The following is a 12,224-nucleotide window of genomic DNA, read 5'->3' on the forward strand; positions in this document are numbered from 1 at the left end:
TTGCTGAGCAGGGTACCGTGAGCCTCCTAGCCTGGACTGGGAAAAGGTGTGCAAACCCAGATGTCATAGCCGGGAGCCACTATGCAGATCATCTGTCTTGTTGGCACACTTCTCTGAGAGACTGGGGCAAGCAGCAAGCAGACCAGTAGGATGGTTCGAGCTCCGATCAGCTTTTAATACTGTTGGGAGTTGATCTTGACCCAAGATTCATCCCTGTGTGCTGAGACGCTGACACCTCTGGGTTAGTGAAAGGATTGTGTGTTAGGGGACAGTGACATCGCATTTAAAGGAATCTCCTTTGATGAAATGGAATAGCATTTAGCCCCGTCTTCCCTGGTGTCTGCCCCTGACATTGCTTTCCTTATTACTCATAGCAAGCGTGTGATCATCATGCATTCAGGGAAGAATGCCTGTTTAATGTGGACACGGACAGCCACCAGAAAGAATGAATGCCTCACTAAAGTTTAATATGGCTGGCTGTTACTCACGTGGATGGTGGCACTAAATCAATCTGGCTATTTTTTTTTTTAATTACCAGTGCATTAAACCATCACAGATTGACCCAGTTGGATCTCAGGACTTAAGTGGGTACTAAAGGGAAAAAAAAAGTAGCATCCTGTGGGTGGCTTGAAATGACAGGTTTCTTTCTGTGGTCCTGTACTATTTTATATGAAACTTCTCTGAGATCTGAAATCACAGAATTTAAGAAAACATGAGACACACGTTGAGGATCCCACACTTGGGCTCAGCCTTGGAGATTCATTCAGGTGTGTGAGTTATATACCCCAGTGGGATTCAGAAATGACACCTTCAAAGAAGAAAATGAGATCCTCTGAGCTACAAAGAAGTAAGGACATACGGTGTTCCTAGCTCAGAAGGCTCATGGGCCCTGCTTGGCAGCTGTCGAAAGCATAAACGTCAGCAGCACAAACAGGCGTCGAGTTTTTGTTTCTGGAACTAGAATTGATAAATTGCTAGACCCGGTGACATGGCATACGTACTTAATCTGTCAACTGGAAACCTACTATTTTCAAACCCGGGTATCTCCAACAACAGTAACAACACTTTACAGTCACGTATCAATTTACAGTTTGTAAAGTCGTTTTATCCGAGATGTAGCTGAGTGGTAACCTTCACGTTTGTTGGTGCTTTTACAACAGAGTGAATCTGTCACTAATAAAATATATAGAACAAAGTAGCCATCAAGCTAACAAATACCTTAGCAAAGGAGGGAATGTCAAGAGGGACCCTTGAAATCTACTCTTTTTTTTTTTTTTTTTTTTTGGTATGACAATTGAGAGATTATTAATTTTTAAGACTTTTATTGGCAGTAAGAAGCACATTGAGTAAAAACACGGAATCACAAAGTAATTCTAACTTAATTAGAACTACAAAAGCTCTTTTATTTCTAAAATCCTTAGTTTTTTTCAATATTTTTGTGCTAGTGCAGAACTGAGACTTTGCAGAAGAACGCACTAAAGCAAGACTCTCTGCCCGTAGATGAAACTGACAACTACTTCTTTAATGTCCTTAAATTGCGGATGTCTGAAGGCCTGTCACGATTGGAGGAGTCAGTCTGTGACTTAAATGCATCACAACTCGAGCATGATTGAAAAGGGAGCAGCCCTCTAGGGGATGCAGGGCCGGCGTGAAATGGGATATGGCTAACAGAATTTAGGTGTGCGTCCTTTTCAAACAGTTACTGATCACAGGACTAAGTAGCGGCTGGTGTGTCTCTTTCAGAGCTTCGCGGAAAACACCATGAATGAACTCCTTGGTTGGTATGGTTATGATAAAGTTGAATTAAAAGACGGTGAAGATATTGAATTCAGAAGCTATACTACTGATGGAGAAAGCCGGCAACACATTTCTGTTCTCAAAGGTAAAGACATTTGATGGCTTGCTTGAGCAACGGGCCTTCTCCATCCCCCAGAGCCGAGTGGTTGTGGGTCTCCTTGTGTTATGCACACAACTTGTTTAAACCCCAGCTCCTCGTGCTGTGGGTGGTGACTCCCATATGATATTGAGTAACTAATGTGGGAGTTGGTGCAAACTTTGGCAACAGTAAACTGTCTGGGAAGATACACTGGCCCCCAGATCAATTTGCAGATCAACGTGTAATACGTTGGAGGCATTTCTGGCAGTGTGTACATGTAATGGATCATGAAACTTCAGTGTAGTCTTGGATCTGAAGATGCAGCATGAGCACTTTGCTCTGTGTGTGCTATACAGTGCTCACAAATGCCTCCTGCAACAGCCTATGTTCCATTGGAGAGTGTTGTGTAAGTAGCTGTGTTCTTACTGTCCACACTAGCTTCCCTGCTCTTACAGAAGTCTAATTGCTTAATCATGGGAAGCAAAGGCTTAATGTTTTCTAATGTCATTCCTCACTATGCAAGTACCAAATTACTATATGTTTAGATTTATTGCCTTAGACTATTTGGCTTTTTAAAAGTGTCATTTGAGTAGCTGATTTGAATTGCATTTTTTTTCTTGAAAAAAAATCAGTAAATGGATTTTTGGATTGGGATTAAGACAGAATTTTCAGTGATTTACTAAATAATTTTAAGCATACTCCTGCCGTTCTGGACTATGTATTCTGCACAGTGGCATCCTCAGGACTGAAAAACTTAGATCAACACTGAGAACTTTTGAAGCTATTCTACATCTCACACTATCTGATATTCAGCCACGATCTATTTCCCCATGTGTAAATTTACAAGAAATCAATCTCAGTGGCACACAGACTTGCCTTCCTCTTTCATAAGGGGCAAACTTACATGTATACTTATTGTTTATGACGCATTATCAGCAAATGTCTGACTTGGACACGTACGTTAAATACCTGTGTCCCCAGTGTTGTGTAGAGATCGCTTGGGTGAAAGGGAGTTGGGAGTGGGTTTCAGAAGGACTTCTCTATGTCTCCTCCGTTGTGCATTCCTGTAAGCAGAATTCCACAGAACAGCAGAGCTCAACAGAAAACAAAAATAGACATCGCTCTGTGTCCTTCCAGCGATTGGAAAAACAGGCCAGGGCTGGGGACCTTAAGTCTGCCGTCCGGCTACACCTTCAGGGAAACAGTTGCTGACTTTGAGCTCTTTGTCGGTTTGATACCATATCAGGGTTGGGCCTCCTGTGAGGTGCAAGGTTGGGTCTCTGTTTTCAGATAGCAGGAGGGATTCGTGGTTCTCTTGGGAACCCTCTTTCCTTATGTTTGGGTGGGTTCAAAAAGGAAGTCTTGTTTTCATTCTGTGAGTCAAGTTTTCCATCATTTCCGCTCCATGCTTTCACCAGGGGAAGAATAAATCGTAGATGATCAGATCAAAGTCCGGCTAGAGTGTGGAGATGGTAGAGGAAGGGCCGAGCCGAGCCAGGCTGACTCTGAGTCAACAGCAGTGCCTGGTACCTGAGCCCGGAGCCCGGATGACTCTAGAATTAGTAAACCCAAATTTGAATGAGATACAAGAGGAAGAATGTGACAGAATTCTAGTAAAATGCGGCTACAGCTAACTGTTCCTTACCGCTGCCTGCTTGCTCTGTGATTGTGTGTATCCAATTCTATCAGCAAGATACCTGTTCAAACATCTAATTCCCAATTCTTAAGAGAGAGCCTTTTCTTCTTATGTGCCAGGCAATGAAATGTAAACGAGCCATCCAGTAGGCATGCAGAATTGAATGTATATGACAAATTTTATGTTAAGCTTGCTATGAAATTAGACATATATCACCTTATGAAGATAGTATCAGTTTCACTGTACATGAAAGATGCAGGTCCGGAGCTGAGCTTACATATACGAACTAAGAGCCTCAGTAATACTCCGCCTGGGTGATCTGCTTTGCTTCTGGGGTACTTGGGAGGAAGTCCAGTGCTTCTCTCATAGTTGAGAATCTGTGTATGTGTGTGTGTGTGTGTGTGTGTGTGTGTGCACACGCGCGCGCTCATGTCTGATACAAGGATATAAAATGAACCATGTTGTAAATTTGATTTCTACTTTAGCTAATTTTTAACAATATTAATATTGTTATCAATCATTAATAAATATTATTAATATTATCAATGCCCAGGGCAATAATAGCTTTTTAAAACCATTGGTTTATTGGATTATACCATACCATTAGATTTAGGACACAGTGGACATAGTTGCTGTTCTGGGCACTTTGGACTTTCTCCCATAGTCAGAGTGTGATGCTGGCTTCATATCACTTTGTACACGGGAGACATTAATTACCTGTCGGTCTTCTGTGGGATTTTGCAGTGTTAAAATGCATCACCATGATTCACCAGGGATATTAGCTATCGCAGTGGAGCATATCATGAAGAAAAGCCCATTGGAAATCGTTGGTAGCCAAACTCTAAAGCTTCAGGAAGGACTGTGGAGTTCTGGGAAGTCGCTTTAAAGGGGTGAAAGGAAGATTTTGTTCTGCTACATAATGAACGTACCTGAAAAATAAAGGGAGATTTAAGTGTAATGAGTAAGTTCTCGGTTATATTGGGTGATATTTTTTTTTTTCTCTTGCAGAAAATTCTTTGCCAAAACCCAAATTACCGGAGGACAGTGTTATTTCATCTTACAATATAAGCTCAGGCTACTCAGGCCTTGCCACTGGGAACGGACTCAGTGACTCCCCTGCAGGGTCAAAGGACCATGGCAACGTGCCTATTATTGTACCGTTAATCCCTCCACCTTTCATAAAGCCGCCAGCAGGTAAGCACGCCTGGGATTCCCGCCCGCAGCGATCTGTACTGGTTGTCACCGTCTTAAGACAAAATAGCAAAGACTCAACTTGAATAAAGATGTTTGAGGGATGGTATAGATAAGTGTTAGTGCACTGCACATATTACTTAGAGTTTTATTGGTATTATCCAAAAAGTTCCCTTATCTACTTCTGCTTGGGCTAGAGGATCACACGGACTCCAAACCTCTTCTAACCAGACTCAGAGAAAGATAGTTTCCTTTTCTGAAGTCACCCACTTTGTTTTCTTTTGAGAGTAAACTAGATACAATGAATGTGGAACAGGTTCATGTTCCTGAAACATGCCTGCCCTAAATCCATTCAAGAAACAAGTTATTTTATGCACCACCTCTGCAGAATTCTTCTTAATTCCTGGAAAGCTGCCTCGGAGCACCCAGAAGGATAGAAATCTGAGTTTCATTTGCATGAAATGTACCCAGTTGTTTTATAGTTCCAGAAAACTAGATGAGCGTGCATTAGACCTTAGTGGTAGAGAACCAAGCATGTGGGTATTCATTGTAGCTTACAGATGTAGTTTGTGCAGAGAGCCTGTCCGTCAAACTCTGGCTCCCCGAGAAATGTGGGAATTGGGCTAAAATGCTCTGATTTGTTATTATTTTTATGTGTACGGAATTGACGAGGCCTGTAGTGTAACTCGCTAACCAACCCTAACGCTGTGTTTGTATTTGAGAGGATAGAAGTTTGTGTTTCTATAAAGTAAGAGCATTTTCAGGTCCGCATGCTTCCGTTTGTGTTACACATGTATTTTATACATCATCCTAAGCTTTCCTTCATGGTTTTGGCCACATTCTCTTGTGGACCTATTATAGTTCATATAAAACTGACCTGCCCTTCCGAGGACATTAGATATATTATTAAATTAAAACTCATTTGTTGTTAACGTCATTGTTAGTACTGATTACTAACAATAATCGGTGTATCGTACACTATTTCCCTTATGAGTGATCGATTTTCCTTTTGACGGTTGGTGAGACAGAGAGCTGCTGTTTAGACCACTTGGTGAGGAAAGGGTAGGTAATTTTGTAACTAGAGTTCCCAACTGGACGCATGCTCTGTGGCTTAGCTGAGGACTCCTGCTGAGTACTGAGTGAGTTTGACTAGGTGGCAGGAACACACAGACTTCAGATGGAGAAGCCCCCCATTTAACTCTAGCCCTTTCGCCCACCAGCTGTGTGAGAGGGGGCAAGTTCTGCCAGCTCTGTTCCTTTCAGGCTCCTCATTTATTTTTTTTCCCTTTAATTTATTTGTTTATTGATTATTATAACCCAATCACAACCTCCCTCCTCCCAATTCCCCCAGAGCCCCTGGGCACCCCCCCCAACCCAGGCACCTCAAGTCACTGTAGGACTTTGCACATCCTATCCCATTGAAGCCAGACAGGGCAGTCCAGTTAGGGATAAGACTCACAGGCAGGCAACAGAGTCATTCCCCACTCCAGTTGTTGGGGGATCTGCATGAAGACCAAGCTGCACTTCTGATAAGTATATGTGTGGATTGGGGTGGGAGTGGGGACCCCAAGTCCAGTCCCTGTATGTTCTTTGGCTGGTGATTCAGTTTCTGGGAGACCCCAAGAATCGGGGAACCTGGAGCAGATAGGGACTCCACAAGATGACCAAGAGAGCCAACTGCCCTGGACCCTCGAGGGCTCCTAGTTTCCTTATTTATAGAATAGGCTTGTAGTCCTACCTCATGGGGTAGCTGCAGGGATGAGAAAATGTACACTTAGTACCTGGACAGCTATGGCATACACTGTACCTTTTCTCCCATAGCCCTCTTTTCTTTATTCTGAACATAATTTGTGCACGGAAAGGTGTACACCCAAATTCGAATCCATTGCTAAGATTTATTAGAGCAGAGAAAACAGCTTGAGGAATTAGCATAACCGAGCCTAGCGCTAGGGAGGCCAGAGAACCTGCCCCGAGTTTCCTGTGGGGCCAGCCACGTGGAATCCAAGCACACAGCTTCTATTTAACTCTAATTCCGCACCAGATCAGGAAATAACTGTGCAAAAGGATAGAGGCCAGAAACTGAGCCTTGGAAGTCTTAGCCTGAGGAACGCTGAGGAATTAGAAGCCAGAGTAACCAGACACCAGCGGTTTTATGCTGTCTGCTGTGGGACTCCAAGGCACTCATCTGGAAAACAGAGTGTAGGGAAGGACATCTTTACTGTTCTCTGAGTGCTCTAAAACCCTTGGCCCTGTCTGTCTCCACGTGACGGGATCCAAGAGCGTTCTCTGCCTTCTAGGTCTCCCCAGGCAGAGAGACAGCCCTTGATTCCATAGCTAGGGTCGGGTTAGTAACCCTTTGCTGAGAAGATATGGATGGGGCTGTAGACTTCGTGGGCCATAGTGTCTCTCACAGATACATAGCTGTGATGTATGTATTGTACGCCAATGCAGCAGCAACACATTCTTACTTAGTACATGCATCACCGCCATGTGGCTGTGTTCCGACAAAACCCTATTTACCAAACGATGACAATTAAAATAGGTGTGCGTGGGTAGGGCTTGGTCCCGTGGGTAGGGCTTGGTCCCGGGACCGAGGCTGGCTGTATCCGGTTCTAGGTGAGATAAGATCAGTCAGCTGTTAAGAGCAGCAGCTTAGTGAGCAGGGCTTCAGAGTCAGGTTGTGGATGTGTGGCTGGTGTCCTGTACAGTGCTGGAGGCAGTGACAAGGCTGGGAGAGCCTGGGTTCCTGTGCTCACAAAGTGATCTACTCTAGTTGAATGGGTGTGTTTTTTTTCTTTAAATTTTGGTGTTATGTGTGTGCACATGCACATGCACATGGGGTGCATATGTGTGTTTTGGCACATGCACAGTCGTGTGCATGGGTGTTCTCTGTGTACGCATATGAGTGTATATATGTGTGCATGTTTCTGTATGTGTATGTGCACCAGTGTGTGTGTAGTGCATGTGTTTGCCCACTCACACTCACGTGCATCTGTGCTTCTGTGTGTGTATGTGCATGAGTGTATATGTGTATGTATATGTGTGTGTGCATGTTTTTGTATGTATATGTTTACCAGTCTCTTGCTCTCTCTGTGTGTGTGTGCCTGTGTGTTGTGTGCATGGCCATGTGCAGGGGAAGGCTACTAGAAGCTTCTGTTTGGTGTCTTCTTCAATTCCTTTTGAGACAGTGGTCGCTCACTGAGCCTGGTAATCACCTATTGGCTAGACTGGCTGGGTCAGCAAGCTCTGAGGATGCAGCCATCTTTCCCCACTTCCCCATGCCCAGCTCTGAGGGTACAGGTACATGCCAATCTGCCTAGCTTTTATGCTGAGGATCTAGACTCGGGTCCTCATCCTTGTACGCCATGATCCACTGAACCTTGTCCTCAGCACTTTCCCTAAATGATAATATTAAAGCTTATTTTTAGTTTTTAATTATGTGTGTGCCTGTGTAGAGGAATGTGTGTGCCACCAAGGAGTCCAGATGAGCGTGTCAGATCTCCTGGAGCTAGAGGTGCAGGCAATTATGTAACCCTTGATGTGGTGCTGAGAACTGAAGTCAGGTCTGCAAGAGTGACTTCTGAGCCACACCGACAGCCCCATAAAAGCTGGGGGTTAAAAAATTATTGTTAATATAATTTAGATAGGCTCTTAATGTAGCCCTGGAAGTTACTACATGAACCATAGACCAGACTGGACTCAAGTTCATAGAACTCTTTCCTGCCTCTGCCTGGGATTTAAGGTTTGGGTTAATTTTATTTTTAATATACACTTAACAAATTTTAATGTATGTTCTTGAGGGAGCAAATAAGAACACAAAGGCCAGAAACTACTAACCCGCTTCTAATCAGCTCTTTAGAGTTGATTGTGTTAGGCAGATGCTCACCTCTTAGGACAGAGATACCAAGAATATATGTACACTTTGAACTTCCCATGTTCACTAGCATTCAAATTCCTGCTTATTGCAAACAGGCTATGCCAAAGTGTAATCCTGTGGTATCATTATTATTATTAAATTATCTGCATTGAATCCATTTGTGAAATTCATTTACATTCTTTACTTTAAACATATGTACTGTTATTATCTATTGTGATTTTCTTTTGTTATGAGACTAGTTTTCACTCTGTAGCTCTGGCTGGCCTGGAGCTCACAGAGATCCACCTGCCCCTCCTTACAAGTGCTGGGATTAAAGGGTGCTCTACCATGTTCATCATCAGTGTGAGTGTGATGTGTGTATACATGTGTGTATGTGTGTATTGTATATGTATGTGTGTATGGTATGTGTATGTGTGTGTGTGGTGTATATATATGTGAGTGTGGTGTGTGTGTGTGGTGTATATGTATGTGAGTGTGGTGTGTGTGTGTGGTGTATATGTGAGTGTGGTGTGTGTGTGTGGTGTATATGTATGTGCGTGTGGTGTGTGTGTGTGGTGTATATATATGTGAGTGTGGTGTATGTGTGTGGTGTATATGTATGTAAGTATGGTGTGTGTGTGTGTTTGGTGTATATGTGTGGTGTGTGTGTGGTGTATATGCATGTGAGTGTGGTGTGTGTGGTGTATGTGAGTGTGGTGTGTGTATGTGTGTGTGTGGTGTGTGTGTGGGGTATATGTGTATGTGTGTGGGGGGTATGTATAAATGTATATGAGTAGTGTGTGTGCATGTGTGTGGTATATGTGTGTGGTGTGTGTGTGCATGAGTGTATATAGTATATGTGTGTGGTGTGTGCGTGTGCATGTGTGTGTGTTGTATATGTATATGTATGTGTGTATGTGTGTGGTATATGTGGTATGTGTGTGTGTGTGTGTGAGGTCTATGTGTGGTGTATGTATGGTGTGTGTGTGCATGTGTGTGTGTGTGTGAGGTCTATGTGGTGTGTGCATGTGTGTGTGCATATGTGTGTGTGTGTGTGTGTGTGTGTGTGTGTGCAATGATAATGAGCAGGAGGAAATCTTTGTGAAGCTGGCTTTCTCTTTCTACCTGGGGCTCAGCTTAGGTCACCATCCTTCTGTAGCCAGAGCATCATTTGCTGAACCATCTCCTTGGCCTTCCATCCCGTTCTTTTATTTAATTCAGTTTATTGTAACTCTGAGAAATAGCATGTTGGATGGCATTAAATATATGAAGTTCAGCAGGTTAAATAGCTCTTTGTATCATGTGTCCTCTAAGTACTTGGGGCTCTCCTGACTCCTAATTCTACATCCTTTTAAAATATAAAATGGCTATTTCGTTCCATGCTGTATCAGAATGGTAGTGCTCATTAACTTGCCATCAGCTTCCAGATGCCAGGCTCTTCCCTGAGAGTTCATTGTGAAAGTCCCTGCCTTTGAGAAGACCTGCCTGCCTCCCTGTCCTTGCGAGTCCTGCTGGTGTTTGGTGGCGATGTCCTAGCCAGGCTCTCGGCTGCAGTCTGAGGCTTTTGGTCTCTTCCTGGTTTTAGAGGCTCTGTCTGGACAGGCACTGGTTCCCAGCAGTTTCATGAGCTAGGGCAGACTCTGGATCCCATTCACGCCTTGGCAGCCAGTGAACCCAGTGGAATGCTCCTGACTGGGAACACAGAGGTACCACATTCGCTTGGATTTCCACTCCCTTTGCACAGCTGTGTACAAGAAGTACGGGTGAGCTCACTTCTGGGCCTAGGAAGCTGCTTTTCTGGTCCTGCCCTGCCCCCATTTCTCTGGACAAGGGAGCTCCCTGTGTTTCATGATTACCTCGGCATCGACCCCGTTTTGGCCTCCAATGCTTGGTTCCACTTTCCACAGCTAAGCTGCCCCTCCCCCTCAGAGATAGCTTCTGGCCCTGGGTGTAGCATTTGTGATGTCACAGGCGTTACTATGGTAACAGACTTGTTATAAACACAGGATAATAGCCCTGCTTTTGCTTTTCTTTATTCCCCCATGCGGCGAAGGGAATCACCGTAGTCTTTAAATAATAACCACGGAGTTTTGCTGCAGAGTCTAGGAAGTGAACAGAGAAGGGCCGCAGTGTAGCTGCCCAGAAAGCTGCGATACCGATATTAGAAAATATTAGAAAGCATCAGCCGGTTCTTTTTATACAGATACATCTTTATCCTTTTAATTTGAGTAAATTCACAAACCGCTGAGGCTAATTTTTGAAATTCCACCATAAACACAGTCTAAACTGGCAATATATATGGACACACACACATGCACACACATACAGACATGCACACACATGTACATACACATATGCACATACACACATGCCCACACACATGCACATACACACCTGCACATACACACTCACACGTACATACATGCACATACACACATTCATACATGCACATACACACATTCATACATGCACATATACACATATACACACATATACATGCACACACACATACATGTATATATCAGCACCATGTTTGAACTATTACTCAGGTTAATTGCATTATCACCTTCCTTTCTCATACTAGAAACTTTAGCACAGGTTCAATCCTTTGAGATTTCATCCGGAGAGAATTACGGAAAAGGCTCTGACGCTGGAGCGGGAACATATACAGCAACTCTCCACCGTGTCCCCCAACCCCCAGGTTTGAGGAAGCAAGGCATTGGGGATGGAATTTTGAATAAAAACTGTTTGCTCAGTAAGACCTTACCTGATCTTTACTGTTTTGTAGTGTAACCATCCCTCTCCCCCCCCCCCCCCACATGTAAGCCACTGGCTAGACATGGAATTGCTGAGCAGGCTTAGGTCTGCCGGTCGGCCTTCCCAATCTATTCACAGGTGGGCGGTACAGCTGGGACCACGTCTAGGGCCCCTTTTTGTCTGGGTCTCGCTTCATGATAATATTTCACTCACAAGAATTAAAAGAAAACCAATGCACCCGGTGGCGTGATTATTTTGCTCACCAGCAGGTTTTGGTGGCGAGTGTCTCACTGCAGTGGGACTCTCCACGTGCCAACGGGAGGCTTGCTTGACAGGCCTCCCCAGAGGCTCACACATCGTCTTTTCTGAATCTAGAATTTCTGTAAGTCCTTGTATAACAGAAGATGGAATGAAACGTGAAAAAGAGATACGCTGCTTGAAGGCCTTTTACCTCAGATGACAAGGGTCCTGATTCTTACTCCCCCCGCCACACTCCCAGGGGGGAGGCAAAGTGCGGAGCCATCTACACTGCGCATACTCGTTAGTGTGGAGAAGGTGGGGGTCAGTCTCCCAAGGCCAGCTTGATTTCCTATACACCGATGACCATTTCCTGTCCCCCGGGGTGGTTCCCATGCAGTGAGCTTTCTCAATCTGTGCTCAGGCAAAGTCATGGAAATACAATATGTTTTCTTAGGGCAGATCTTGAAATTCCTAAGTGGTTTTTTAGGAACTGGGCTCCAAGGGACCGTTAGCTTAACTGAGGCTATGAAACGCGACTCGATCCCTAAGCACTATGTATATGGCTGAGTAACCCGCACTTAATAAGCATGCTACTTTTTGGCTCTTAGAGTTCTTACGTGGACTTGTTTTATCCAGAAAAGTGGGAAATCAGAATGTGGTTTGCATTA

At 44.1% G+C, this 12,224-nt stretch overlaps 1 protein-coding gene across 1 annotated transcript in view; it reads left to right on the top strand.

Moving 5' to 3' along the window:
* Positions 1 to 12,224, top strand: part of SOBP (sine oculis binding protein homolog) — a 167,169-nt gene that overhangs the window by 14,387 nt on the left and 140,558 nt on the right. Inside the window, exons 2-3 of the mRNA XM_080937831.1 lie at positions 1,744 to 1,882; positions 4,521 to 4,706. Coding sequence (XP_080793957.1) covers positions 1,744 to 1,882; positions 4,521 to 4,706 — 325 coding nt within the window. The remainder of the gene's footprint in view (positions 1 to 1,743; positions 1,883 to 4,520; positions 4,707 to 12,224) is intronic.

The sequence above is a fragment of the Micromys minutus genome (assembly GCF_963924665.1).
Source record: "Micromys minutus genome assembly, chromosome: 25".
Taxonomy (NCBI): Eukaryota; Metazoa; Chordata; class Mammalia; order Rodentia; family Muridae; genus Micromys; species Micromys minutus.